The following is a 14,426-nucleotide window of genomic DNA, read 5'->3' as shown; positions in this document are numbered from 1 at the left end:
AGATAAATGGCATAAAATCTTTTTTTTTTTTCTTCCAGCTTTGAAACTTAAAAGCTTGAGATAAAATCAGCACTGACATATTTTTATTCTCTGGTGTTCCTTCCAGTTCTTTAAAGCAGTGTGTTAAGGGTAGATCAAAAAGAGAGGATTGAAGTAGTGTTGCGTTAGAACATTGCTGCGTGTTTTAAGTGTAACCACTGCTGCTTTTGTATCGCTCAGCGGAATGCAGGAAGGAGGCGCTTTGTACGCCAACCAGCGTAAGGTGGACGCAAAGCAGGACTGGGATGGGTATGGTAACTGTGCTACAAATAACCAGCCTAATTTTAAGAAAGAGCGCTTACTTTTAACTTAGCAGTCTGCTAGATAGATGAACATACGCCTTCTGTCCATCTCAGTTACTAACAGAAGTGAAAGCATAGCAGCACGCTGGTATTTTTGTGAAGCATCAACTCGATGAAAGAGTGCAGTGATAAATACGGTAGCAAAGTTTAGCACATAGTTTAAGCGGATAAACATCGCACAGGGCTTTTCTGAACCCTGCATGTGTGGGAAGCGGCTTTGCTTCTCAACTTGTGTATAAAATCACTCTAACTCTACTTGTGTCTTTGAGATGGTCTTTTTGAGTATGTGTATATATGTAAAGTTGGGTTCTCAGACACCTTTATGACATAATACGGCATAATGGGATGAGTTGATCTAACATCTTACCTCTTTCTCTGACCTATAACCAACTGTACATTTAAATGGCTTCAGTTTTGCCAGCTCTCATTGCAGCCAATCACTGGCCTGCAGTCTGTCCAAAACGTGCTACTGAGGGTATGAAGGGAAAAGGGGAAATAGCTGTGAGGAGTTCTGGTTGCTTTTCCTTTGGAGTCTAGAACCAAGCTGTTCTGTCAGCTCAGGACCTGCCTCACTCCTGTTTGTGGGGTTAGATTTATCCTTTCCAGCTGCATGTTGTTGCAACAGCTCTGCTGAATGACAAGTTTGTTCTGCAAGTTAATAGAGATGCTAATTCCTTTTGTATTTTGGGACACTGCATGCTGCTCTGTCCCAGCTCTGCTTAGTTAAGTGAGTTTATGACCTAACCCTCAGTTTACTGGCAGGTATCTTTGCCTTCACTAACTTGATCGGTGTTACTGGCTTTGAAGATGCACGTGGAGCAGTACCATCTTGCAGACACTTGCTCGAGTGAATTAGGCGTGAAATACGAGCAGTAGTACTCTCAAAAAACTGTATTTAAACTATTCCTACATGTGAAACAAAAACATTTTGCAAATGTTCTTAGTGGTGGTTTTCATTGTAATCCAGAGAGATGGGTGCACAGTCTTTCCAAGCCATAGGAATATGCTATTAGTAGGAATAACTTGAGAAATGTGTGGTGCAGCGTAAGCACAGTCTGGGAAGTATTTAGAGTGTTTTCTTTAGCATTTGTGATAGCAGGCAGTGGATGTTCTGTTTACCTCCAATAACTTCTACAGCACTTGATTCAATGAGGTCCCAGTAAGACGTTTCCATTAGATTCTGTGTGAATGATTCAGTTTGAATGTGGGGGGAGAGTGAGATCTGTGCAAGAGAGCCTGTTTCTGATGGGTTGAAAGGGGACTTCATTGTGCAGTGAATGTTTCTAGCTGAGTTAAAACCTGAAGGTTTTTCATTTTTTGTACTTTTAAAAACCTTCAGAGTTAGTCTTCAGCTGAAATTAGGCTCTTAATTATCAGTTCACCTTGTATTGAGAAAGGCAGGTGTTTGTGACTTCATTGTCCTGCATTTCTTTCACTGATCTGAGATAAACTGAATGGTTTTTTGTCTTCTAAAGACTTGAGAAATGGTTGTCAGGGGGCTCTGAAGTCGAATGAGCAAGTAACATTCAGCTAGAAGGATTTTAACCTGGCAGCCAGTTTGACTGTGCTGATGGCAAATGCACTGAGGTTCTGCTGTGAGGTTCTCAGGATTTCTTGACTTTTCGAGCCGCTTCAGGTGAAATAAGTGAGCAGCTGCATTATAGTTAGCATAGGAGTTTCTCATTGTTTTTATTCAGTTTTTGCACTCCTTCAGCTTTTTTTTTTTTTTTTTTTTTTTTTTTAAACCAGTCTGCTGTTAAATTTCAGGCTTGATGTTCCACTTGATAAACTCAGTTCAATATCTGAACTTGAAGATGCCAGCCAAGCAACTGCCCTTCAGGAGCTTTCCAAAAGAAAGAAACTAAGTACAATATTATGGGTTCTGCTCATTTTCCTAAGTTAGGTGGAGTGTGGGAATACGATAAAGGAAGTTGAACCTTGTCTAAATGTGGAACTGTTAGAAAATTTCTTTGGTTTACAGCTGAGAAAATGGAGACAGGAAGATTCTGATCCAGTGGATCTTGAATTTGAATTTTTTGGTGAAGCATGTCAGTGATGAGTTACTTAGATGATTATACTCCAGGAAAAATCATGGCCTTGCCTGCTTAGAAATGAGGGGAAAACTGGCATTGAAAGTAGATTGTTTTGTGTGAAGGTTTGCTAACTGTCTGTGTTTGTGCTTGAACTCTTAAGAAAATTCCAGTGGCTGACCACTGTTATCTGTAAAAACTACTTTATATTTTTATGTCTTTTTTTTTTTGGTGGTGGTGGTGCTGGGGGGAATGAGACAAGACTAATTGACAACATCAACCAAGTACTGATGTGTTTCCGTGAAGTTTAATGATTAAAGAACTGGAAATAAGGAACTAGTCTGCTGCATGTTGTGTTCGGTCGTGTTCATGGTTATTGAGTTCTACATTATAGTTTGTCAAGGTCAAAATGTATCATGTCACAGCAATTATAAGAGAGCCTCTGTGTTTGGGGCCTTGTCTGAGTATGAACCAACTTCTAAAGCAGACATTCTCCTATGTGTATATGAAATGGATTGCACAGACATGGAGTATGTTAAAAGAGGATCATTGCGCTCTGATCTTTCATATACTGATGTTGAGATATCTGGAGTTAGTACTTAGCATTGAAGAGGCACTAGTACTAATGTTGTTAGATTGTTCTATTATGTGAGAAATTTTCTTTGCTTAGAGGCTCTACAAATGCCATTGAAATTGAGCATAGCTTCCCTACTGCCATGACAAATGGGAAAGGAAATATAATTTGAAGAATCTGTCCTGTTGCAAATGGGTGTCTTTTTTGAACACATTTGCTGTCTTAGTTGTGTTTAGCCCAAAAGCAGGCTTCATAGGTGAGTTGAAGGTTCTTGGACTAAAGACTTGTAACAGTATTATTACCTGGTAAAAAGTTGGACTGCTTGGAGGGGAGAACTTGAGAGGAAGTTCTGCAGAAGACTCCCATTAGACAAACATTTCTGTCAGTAATGTTACACTACTGATGGAAAACACAAAATGCACTTTTAAATGTGTAATTTTCTCCTGGTTTCATAGCTTTGTGTCAATGCAATTTTAACTTGTATTGGGCATTTCCTCTGTAGCAAAATTGCAGGCTTCATTCTTAGGAGAGGAAAAGCTCACTGGACAAATATAAAGGAAGATAAAGCTGCAAGAATATGTCTTGACACAATTGCTTTTTAAGTTCTGACTTGGTTTGTCAAGGCAATACTAAGTATTAATAGAGGGTTTTTTATCCTTCTTCCATGTTTAGATTTGCATTGCAGAATTGAAATCCAAAGTAATAGGGCTGATGTAAGCACTTACTGGGGAAGAAGGTTCTCAGCTGGTCAGAAGGATTTGCATCACTGTCTGCAGTGCAGTATGCTGCTTACTTACTAGAATGTAAAACTCCATCAGACGTGGATTTGATTTAGGCAGGGACAAAGGCTGCTTTCAGAAATATTTTTCACAGGGTGCAGCTACTTTCTTTCAGAAGCTGCTGATAGAATTTGAAAGTATTAACTTATGTGCCTTGACTTGAGCACTGCAATTTTACTTTAGGCAGACTAGCTGCTGGCATCCCTTGTCTTAAAGTTCCTGGAAGAAGTGCTCTGAGCTTTTGCTTGGAGCTTGTATGTGCTGTTGGTCAATCCTGATAGTGCAGACAATGCCAGGAGTGCGAGGAAAACAAACTTTTTTAGTTGGTGGCAATGATTGCCACTGACTCTTGAATGAGATATCTTGTATGTAATTGTACTGCAATATGAATACTGAAATTCCTCAATAGTTCCTTAGAGGAGACAGTAATACCTATTTCAGAAAGGTTCTCTGCATACGGGGTCACCATGGTCCCTGATCACATCAGATCTTATAGTTTATGCCAGCTGCCAAGTATATTTTGCTAACTTGCTGCTGCTTCTAAAGGAGATGAGATCTGAGGAGCAGGAGTGTCTGAAGGAAGTGGAGCAGCTTTACTCCATCAGACACATCATAAACATCTTAATTTATTGTCATCCGTCAAACTTGTAAACATTTTTTCTTGTATGCAGTCTTTTAATTTGACATAAGGGGGGGATGTTTATCTGTACTCTGAAAGGTAGTTGAGTACAGGCATCTTTCAAAGATACTAGTTTCTTCGGAGATGTGGGAAAGTTAGGTCTCAGGAGGTCATTAAGGTCATTAAGACCTTTAAAGAATAGGACTTGATCTTTTCTGGCTCTTTATGCTTACCAAAAAGAGTAAAGCTAAATGTGCAGAAAACGTGAGGTTTGAAATTAAGGCCTTGGATATCATCCTAGATGAAGTAAAGAATATACTGCATAGAAAATAAAGTCTGTCTGGGGAGAAAGCTTAGTGTTTAAGCCCTAAAGAATATTGGATAGTCAAAAAAGGTGATTGTATGGTTGTTCCAGAAGCCAAAATAAGTGGTTCTGCTGTGAGAGTTAGCAGGGCTGAATTATGGCAGATGAGGATGAGCAGTGAAGATCATCTTGTGGTAGTAAAACTAAATGAATGTTTTGCCACAGTTTTGAGCAGAAGGGGCTGAAATTCTTAGAGAGAAACACTGAATTATAACAATGGGGAATAAATAGGAAACAAAAATGTAGATTATATCAATATTCTTCCTCCCAAACAAAACTTAAAGGAGGGTTGATCTTAGGTTGAAATTGCTAAAGCGCTCACCTGAAGGATGTTGGTGAAGGGGAGAAAGGCAACAATATACTATGAAAAAAGAGAAAAAGCAGGTGAGATTATTCAGAAGGTGTCTTCAGAAGGTTCCTGAAGTTTGGGTTTGAACTGACATAACTTCATATAATCACTAAGCCCTGAGGATCAAGAGTAGGAGTTTGGTGAATCCATCTAGAGAGACAAATGTTTAAAGTAGGTTTAATTTTTTTTTTGGTGTGTGTGCGCGGGAATGAGAGGCCTGAAAAATGCACCAAGGGATTATCAATGCAAACTACTGTAAAGAAAGTCATGCTTCTTTGGCACACTCGGAAGTAGCAGCGGTGAAGAACACTGTTAGTGTCTTTGTGGCTGTCTAACAATAATATGATGGAATAATGGAAGGTATGTGCATGGGTGGGGATTGAGTTGCTGAAGGTGGATAAATATTAGTGCAACTTCATCAGGTAGTGAGCTTGTGTGGTGTGGTGTATACACTCATGAGGGTCTGTTTCTCACTTATTTGTAGAGGGTTTTGAAAAAGTATTTCTCCTATTAGAGCAGCTTGGCACAATCCAGCAAAGTGAACATGGATAGGAATAGGATCACTCAACTAAAAGTAAGAAACGGATAAAATTGGAAGATGGTGATTGCAAGAGGAGGAGACTGTACATTAGGTGGTGGGTAACTGTAGTGTCTCAAACTAGTTTATTCGTTAGGAGGTCTTCCAATTAAGGTAGGCTATTTGTCTCTCCCCCTCTGTTCAAAATTGTGATTTTTTTTTTTTCTTTATTTGTTTTCCAGTAATGAATGCAACTTGTGTTTCTACTGAATAAGATGTAAGCATCTGTGAGAGATGCAGTTTACACAACCAACTTTGAGCTCCGAGTCTGAAAATGCACAAAAATGGTGTTTATATGCTTTGGGACAGTTGGTGACCAGTACCGCTTGATCAGCTGTAAAGAGATAACAATGTGCTTTTGTGATATAAGAGTGGGAATTGTCTGATCGATTGTTTAAATGCTTACATTTCTGTGTGCCAGAATCTGTCTCGGATCAATTGTTCAAATGCTTGTATTTCAGCATGACATAATCTGACTGTTGCCACTTAAAAATTAGTGGTGGCATGCGTGATAGGAGGGAGACAAATTTTTCTTCTTGAAAGTTGTACACCAGTTCTTTAGTATTTGTAGTTTCACTTTGTACTTCACTGCATGTGAACTTAGTGTTCCTTCAAATGCTTGTACTCTCCTCTAGGTCAAATTATGTGCTTTACCCTTAGTTTTAGTTACCAGTGCTGTAGGGGGAACATAGCGTAGAGTAAGCCAACATTGTTTTGTATTTGTCCCAGCCTTTGGTTTCACTGTGCATTGCTATCTCAAGACTCATTTTGATCTTCTGCACTTGAGCACAGCTTGAAATAGGATTTCTTTCCCAATTTATTTTTTTTTTTAAGCAATGCTATGATAAACTTGTCTGCTCAAGCTGTGCTTCCAATGTTTACTCTTCCACCGTCTGCGTAGGGGAACATAAGGACTTTTCTCTGGTTTAGACTTACAGAGTGGGAGGAACTGTAATAAGACAGCATGATAGATGTGTGTGACTTGGACAGCACCGTTAAGGTACCACTTCTGGGGAAGAAAGATTTCTTTTTTAGCAATAGATGAGAATAGGCGAGGGTACTGACTAGATCATTCTCTCCTACCAGAAGAAAGTAAAGATGTTACATTTTTAACAGAAGCTGAGATGTTTTACACTCTCCTTTCCTAAAAACACCAGGCTGGAGTGATTGATAGAGCTGGATTTGAAAGTGAAGAAGAAATGGATCTGTGTTCACCTTTGCATAACTTGAAGATATGTTTCCTGACCTGTGAATTATGTGATTTTGGATTTTCAACAGAAGAAAAAATAATTCACATATGTAAATAACTTCCCCACCTCCGCCTCTCATATCTTTCCTGCAAGAACAGAGTGGAAGGCTGTATCAAAGCCTTGGTTTTACTGAGGATCTCTTCGTGCTGCAAAGTTTCAAGTACTGAGAGTATGCAGTTTTGTGTGTGTGCATACATATATCCATACAGTACATAGTATTACATAATATTGGGAATATATAGTTTTCTGGAATTTGGTATTCCACACTGTAAACAAGTTTGATGTACTATGTGATGTGGAGGCTGCCATTTAATAAAAGCAGGCTTCTTGCAGGTGATGGGTACAGTGCTTGGCCTGGAGAGAGGAGAGGGTGTGGGAGCAGGAGTACTTTCCCATATTGGCATTCAGGGTGTGAAAGCAAATAAATGATCAACATAACTTGCTTTCAGTGGAAAGTCTGCTGGTGAGTTTGCTGTCTTTGTTGTTCCCAGTAGAGCTGGTGCTGTTTGTTTCTTACAGTGTAACAACTTGGGAAGCTTTGAGCTATTCTGCTTATGTTTTTGTAAATGAAGTTCTGTTGTTGCAGATAACTGTTGTCTCCAAGTGGGCTGGAAGTGGCTCATCTCTTGAGGTGAAGTTGTTTCTCTTGGAAAATCTTGCACTCATTGTATAAAAAGTGGGGAAGGTACTGCTTTTCCATCTCTTGTGGAGAACGGACACCTTTTTTTGTTCTCTGCTGCTCTCTTTCCATTCAAAAATGTTTTCAGCATTGTGATATGCATAATATCTTGATTTTAGCACTATGCTGTTCTGTGTTTTTTTTTTTTTTTCTGTGTGTGATATAAGGTGTCTGTTCGTTCTTTCCAGTGCTTGGAAAATGACTAACTGTTCTTTTGAGACATAACTGTTGTTATGTGGGAGGCTTGTGGGGCTCTTGTTTTAGTTTTGTAAAGGAATACTTCAAGTTGGAGGGGCTAGCTTTGTGATCCATGTAATGTTATGCACAACTGATGGGATGCCCGTCCTCAGGACTGGTTGCAGGGGCTGCTGAGGCACTCAGATGCTGACTGAAGAGCACTAGAGAGGAGCCATGGAATTTCATCCCATGATTCTTGGTGTGGACAAGAGTTTCCTATGGAAAGGAGAATGGGATAGGTGCATGTCTGTGTGTTTCGTGCCTTTGAAGCAGCTCACTTGCATTAATCTTCTTGGCTATCTAAGCTGAGTTTTTGCTGTTACACGTGCTTGTGCCCAACCACATTTAGGAGGTTGGTATGAAGGACAGTTTTGGCTGCAAAATTAATTGTGCTGGAGCTCACAAAAAATGTTGGTAAACTTGTTTTCCTCAGAGTGAGATTTCTAAGGGAGTTGTCATTTAATGTGACTACATCTTTTGTGTTGGTGGCTGGCTGAACAGCAGGCTGAACGCTAATGAACCGGACTTGTGGCTTACCTCTTCTAGTGTAGTACTTCTGAATAGAAATTTAGCTGAAAAGGCAAAAGTGTGAGCAAGCATTCAGTAAGATACTGGATAGAATCATAGAGCCATAGAGTGGCTTGGGTCGGAGGGGACCTCAAAGCCCACTCACTCAACCCCGTGCCATGAGCTGGTTGTCCCCAGCAGCACAGCTGCCCAGGGCCCCATCCAGCCTGGTCTTGGGCCCTGCAGGATGGGGCACCACAGCTCCGGGCAGCTGTGCCAGCGCCTCACCGCCCTCTGAGTGAGGAAGTTCCTCCTAACGTGTAGCCGTGCTCGGTGCAGCGGGAGCGGAGCTGCTGCTGCCCGTCGCTTGGGCTGGGCCTGTCGGTCGAGGCCTTGGGAGTGCTGGGAAGGTCAGTTAAGTGTATTTTTATGACTTTTGTGGGCCCATTGTACTTGTCCTGAGGGTTGCAGAGCCGATGGGAGGAACGCGAGCCGCCCCGCTCTGTCGCAGGACGTTGAGATTCGTTAGAAAACCCGAGGAAAGCGGTTGGTTCGGCGCGGATTTCTTCTCCGAGCCCTCCCGGCGCATCCGTGCGCCCATTGAGGTGCCGGGGATGAGCCGGAGGGCCCCGGGCCGCCCTCTCCCCCCCGCGCTCGTGTGGTAGGCGCCCGCCCCGCGCAGGGTGGAACGCTCCATTTCCTTTTCCGCGCTGACAGCGGGGGGGGAGGGGGGAAGCGAGCGTGCTGCTGCCGGGCGGCCGGCGGCCCCTCCGTGTCTGTCAGCGCGGGGGGTGGCGGCGGCGGGCGGCGGGGCATGGCCGGGCTCTGAGGGCGGACAGAGGCGGCGGGCCGCGCGATGGAGGCCTACGTGCTGGAGGACATCCTGGAGGTAGGGCCGGGAGAGGGCCGCAGAACAAAGGGGTGGCGGCGCGCGAGCCCCGGGGAACACCCGGGGTGATGGGGCGGGCCGGCGGCCGGGGCCGGGACCGGGACCAGGCGTGGAGCCCCGCGGCCTTCCGTGGCGCCACCTCGGTCCTCGGGGCAGGCGGCACGGGCGCTGCAGCCGGGCCTCCTGCACGGCCCTGCTGTCGTTCGCGGGGCTCGCCGGCTCCCTGCAGTACTGCGGCTCCGGGACCGCAGGTGTCACATCCTCACCTGCAGCCCGCATCGCTCCTCCTGCATCATCTGTACACTGGGCCTGTGTGGTTCCCGCATTTCCAGTCTTCTTGAGATGGGCTGCTTTTAATGTCCCCTGTAGGTGTTGTGTTGTGAAATGAATGACATCTCTGCTTCTTGAGACTGAAACTTCAAAATGTGATTTCAGTCACAGGAACAGAGCCTGGCCCAGATGACCTAAAGCAACGTGGCTGTTCCGAGTGACATGGCTCCTTGTTCCGCCTCATATCAGCAAGGAGCTGTCACAGTTCAAGGAAGTTTCTTTTTTGTCTTGGTGTTTCTGGTTTTACCAACAAAGGCACGATTTCATTGCCAGCTAACTTTCCAAAATATATGCATGTAGTCTTTACAGTCATGGGAAGCTCTTTGCTTGTTTTAGCTGCTGCCAAAATTTCAACAAAGCAGTGCTTTCAGCGATGCTTGTCTGGTAGGTTTATCCCGAATGGCCACATGCTCTTTGGCCTACAATTTTATGGCAGTAGAAACGCCTAGTGTGGTGTTAACAGTCTTAATGCTCATGTGGAAGTTAAACACAATTACATCCAGAATGTTAACGCAAATGCTCGGCACGTGCTTAAGAAATTGTTACCAATGCCTGGATGAGACACTTGTACCAGTATCTGTCTGTGTGGCTGGGTTTCTGTGGTGAGACCAAAAGTGAACTGGGCTCTCTGCCATCAGACAAACATGTCAGTATTTCATTTGCCTTAATGGATGTGGAAAGCTTTTTCTTTTTTCTTTTGAACTCTAAATTGTCATGTGCAGCTCCATCATATGTCAAGTTAATAAAAACGCTTGGGTTTCTTCCTTTTCTTTTTCTGGAAAAGCAATTAGCAAATTAATTGTGTATAGTTGTAGTTTAGGTTTGTGTATGTGAATCGAACGTGTGCTTCTTGGAATAAGATGGATTTGGTGACTTCTGGTAACTGCATCACACATTCATTTCACATGTTCTTTTGTTGGTCAACTCAGGCCATTCTATGATAGGATTTTATGACTCATTTCCATGTCATGAGGCAAACTGTATTTTGGGAGAATATCGTTAAGAATCAAGTCACTATTGAGTTTGTGTGACTCCAGATGAGCATTAACTGTCTGCATGGCTGTTTGTGAATCTCAGTAATGCCATAGAGGCTGTTTCTTAATTTCTTAGTGCATCAGCGGATGAAATGCAGTTGTCCCCAAACTTACTACTGCTGAAACTTCTAAAAGCGTGTTTAGGCTGTTTGCTTTATTTTTCTTTTTAGTGCTTTACTTTCTCCTGTGGAGCAATTACTGATACTCATTCAAAGACTACAGCGTGAAGGTGGAAAGAACTGCTGTTGCTTAGCAAAATCTAAGTCACATCTCATTTATTGGACAGAGTTTTACTTAGTTAAATTTGAAGGGAGCTTTCCTTTTTTACAAGATGTTCAATAATTTTCTCACCTCTAGATTGGTTACAGCTTAACTAAAACAGTTCTTCAGTGAGTTTAATGCATCTGGGGACAGAAACGATCTTTAGCCCAGAGAATGTCACTTAGTGTTTTGGCTGCCGCACTCGTGCCACCTTCAGTGAAGGTTGCATTCACTGCAGACCTTGGGCAGGCTTTCCTGCTCTGCTGAAGATGGTCAGTGTCCTGGCTGCATTACTTGTGTTTGGTATTGAAAGTACTGTAAAGGAATGCAGCTGAATAAAATTTAAATGCCATGGGGTTCATCTGCAGTTGGATTTGTTTCTTTGGTTCTTCTGATACGTGCATCTTGGCAATACTTCCCTGTTAACGTGTGACTTAGCTGATGACAAAGCTTTTTTTTTTTTGTGTGTGTGTGTGTGTCAGTATAACATTTCAGGTTTTAGCTTGTTTGTGCTAGTGGAGGAATGACTATGCTACGGGAGACCTAAATGTGGAATTCAAATAGAAGCATAAAGCAAGAATTGCTCTTTTGTCACTTTGAGTTATTCAACAGAAGCATTTTCTTTGTTGGGTGAAAAGAAGATAAGTTTCTTCCTGACAGACGAAGATACAGTCTGCATTGTAGTGTGCAGAAAAGCATGTTGGAAGCTTATGAAAGTGGAGGGGTGAATTTTTGTTTCCTGTGATATTTTAATATTTGTCAAGGGAAGGTGCCATATATTCTGACCTTCAGATTCTTTAAAAGTTTCGGCACTTGACTTAACAGAAATGGATGGATGTGCAGTGCCAGCCCACTTGACAGTTCATTATTAATGTCCTTAATTAAGTGCATTTAGAACAACAAAAAAAATCCTTTAGCTTATTTGTGTAAGGTAAATATTTGTCACCTTCATTGGTTTGAAACTAAAACTGATTATGATCAAAACATAATTTCTTAGTGTGACATGGAGAGTCTTTTCTACCTTCAGAAGACTTTTCCCTTTCTACTAGAGCAGTGATGAAGGGTATTTTGTTTTTGGTTTTCCAGCTCTGAAGATCTTACTTTGGTTGCTTTACACGTGGCTGATATGGTAGTCATGTTGGTGAGGGGCGAGATAATGTAAAACGATCATCCCCATCACAGCTAGTACAGCTGTAGTGCAGGTAGTGGAGCCATGGCTTCAGTAGTGACCAGAAGCTTGACATAAGCGGAGGCAACTCTGCTTGAGTACATAGGTGCTCGATGGAGTAGTGACAGGAGGAAAAGCAAATCGTTAACCATTAAATACAAGAATAACGTCTCATGCACATCCAGAGATCAGGGGGCTCTGCAATGCAATTTTTAACAGGTCTAGGTTTTGATATTTATAAGCCTTGCAGTCTTCTGTCTGAAAATTAGGTTGGGATTATACTCCAGTGCTGTTGTTTGGGGCATTAACTGGAATCTTTCCAGCTCTTAGGCTAGTATTCTTGTTCTGTTTCTTTTAGTTTCTGTCATCTTGCCTGTTTAACTTCATTTATGTCTTCCCTTTCTTTTAAAAAGTTTTCCTATGTGAAGTCAACCTTGGCTATTAATAACTGCACGTTATTCACTGCATTTTTCATGCATTTTCTGTCAGAGCAACTATTTTGTTGCGCTTTCAAGAGAGTTGTAACATTCCTGTAGTCTTGTTTTGCTTTTTAAAGCAGCATAACTAAGTTTGGCCACAGGCGATGAATGTTGAAAGATTATGTTCCTGCCTGGATCCAAGGTGATGGTTCCTCTAAGGGTCAGTCTTTTGAAAATCTTTGAACTTGTGAAAGCAAGAGAGCCCCTGCTTAAATGCTGTGATGTCCCAGTCTCTCTCACACACATGTACACACATATGGGTTTATAAGTTGAGTGGAATATCATGGCAAGGCACCAAGAATGTAGCTATGCAGCATTAAGTATTGGAAGAGATGGACTTTTGCCTGCTATAGTGCAGTGAAGATGTGCTGTTGTGTCACGCCTTGAGGTAGGGTTGAATTTTGTGTTGGGATGCATCTGCTGCAGAATCAGTATGACCTTGTTTTGTTAGTCACCTTTTGTCAATCAGGATTTAGTTGTTCGTGCTGTAGTTCACCTACAGTTTAAGAAAAGCAGATTGGTTGTGTTTCAGGGTATGGGACTGCCTTGTTCCAGGAGAAGTCGTGCCAAGTGAACGAGTTCAGAAGGAAGCTAAAAATGGCTCATTTGAGGTATTTTTCATGGAGGAGGATTAGCCTGAAGTCAAGCTGCACCTGGTAACAGCAAGGCTGAGTTGTTCGGCCATCTTATAATCAGGTGGTGTTAGTTCCCCCAAATGCCCTATAGGGCAGGATGAGTAGGAACGATCTTAATGTGAGGTTTGTGCAGCAGGGTGCTAGAACTTGCACCATGCCATTGTATAGCTAGGAGAATCGTGGAAGATTAGGGAAATATTAATGGAGAAATAACTTACTGCCCTTCTCTTGAATCTGCTGGAAAAGAGTGGTCCTGGAGTCATAGTGGGCTTGCTGGCCAAATTGCTTAGAGAAATAGGTACACAGAAGATCAGTGAGTTGTGTAGTGAAAAACCCCTTGTGCTGCTGCCTTCTCATGTTTCCATGGAGCTGACAGAATGGTGTCAGTCTGACAGAACAGAAGTGATGGCAACCACCTAGGCCCTGCTAGCCCTTGTGCTTGCAGCTTCATGGAGGTGAGTGCAAACTGCAGTGAAGCTGCCTAGCTGATTCCTTTGGAGCTCTTTCTGTAGTGTTGTCTTGTGCTTTCAAGCAAAGCAGCAATCCTTTCCCTTGGAACTACTTTCTCCCAAATACTGCCTCATCTGAGCATTTGTCTATTGTTTGAGACTCAAAACAGCTGTGTTTTGGAAGTCTTGCCTTGTGTTACTTTTCCCCCATACCATTAGTTTAGTAAGACTGGGTAGCAGGGCAAGGTGCTTTCAGTGGCTTGAGCTGGGTTGTTTTTATTGGAAGCAAGAAAGAAAAGCTGGTGGATGTTTTTTTGTTGAATTTTCAGCTGTTTCTGCTCGGCTTGTAGGAAGAGATTACAAGCCTGATGGTGCAATTGAAAGCGATTGTTTCTCTGTTTTATTGTTTTACCATCTTCCAGTAACGGCTTGTTCTTTGTACAGTAATATGAAAACACAGTTATTACGTGTGAGGCTTTAAGGCAGTAGATGACTTCGTACCTGGACAGCTGCTGTTGAAAAGGTCAGCGTTGTTAAGTCCTGTGTCTGCCAGTGAGCAGGCTGCTAATTGAGAGCTTCACTGGAGGCCTCGACTTGACTAGAAGGTGGAATTGGTCTGCAAAAGTCTCTTTTAAACCCAGCTGTTTTTTGCTAATCGCTTACTTGAAACTGGATATTTGATCCAAAGCAAGAAGAAAACTGAGGTGTTCTAGGTGAATTTATTTGTGTTGGTTGTGTTTTTTTTTTTTCTTGAGTCCCATCTTTAGACCTTTGTAGAAACACACCAGTTTTTCTCCTGACTAAGGTACTTTTCCCTTTTTTTCCTGCGCACATATAAAGTCTCTTCAGTTCTTCGCTGTGCTGGAATTTGTTAG

At 42.3% G+C, this 14,426-nt stretch overlaps 1 protein-coding gene across 6 annotated transcripts in view; it reads left to right on the top strand.

Moving 5' to 3' along the window:
- Positions 1 to 14,426, top strand: part of ANKRD17 (ankyrin repeat domain 17) — an 83,524-nt gene that overhangs the window by 8,166 nt on the left and 60,932 nt on the right. Inside the window, exon 1 of one of the 6 annotated variants that reach the window (XM_048942684.1) lies at positions 9,075 to 9,195. The exons of the other annotated variants lie outside the window; for them this stretch is intronic. Within the exon in view, the coding sequence (XP_048798641.1) occupies positions 9,163 to 9,195 (33 nt within the window). The 5' untranslated portion in view covers positions 9,075 to 9,162. Of the gene's footprint in view, positions 1 to 9,074; positions 9,196 to 14,426 lie in introns of those variants that run through there. 6 annotated transcript variants of the gene reach the window in all.

This window comes from Lagopus muta, chromosome 4, assembly GCF_023343835.1.
Source record: "Lagopus muta isolate bLagMut1 chromosome 4, bLagMut1 primary, whole genome shotgun sequence".
NCBI lineage: Eukaryota > Metazoa > Chordata > Aves > Galliformes > Phasianidae > Lagopus > Lagopus muta.
Note: the sequence above shows the minus strand (reverse complement) of the source record. Positions and strands in the feature narration are given on the sequence as shown.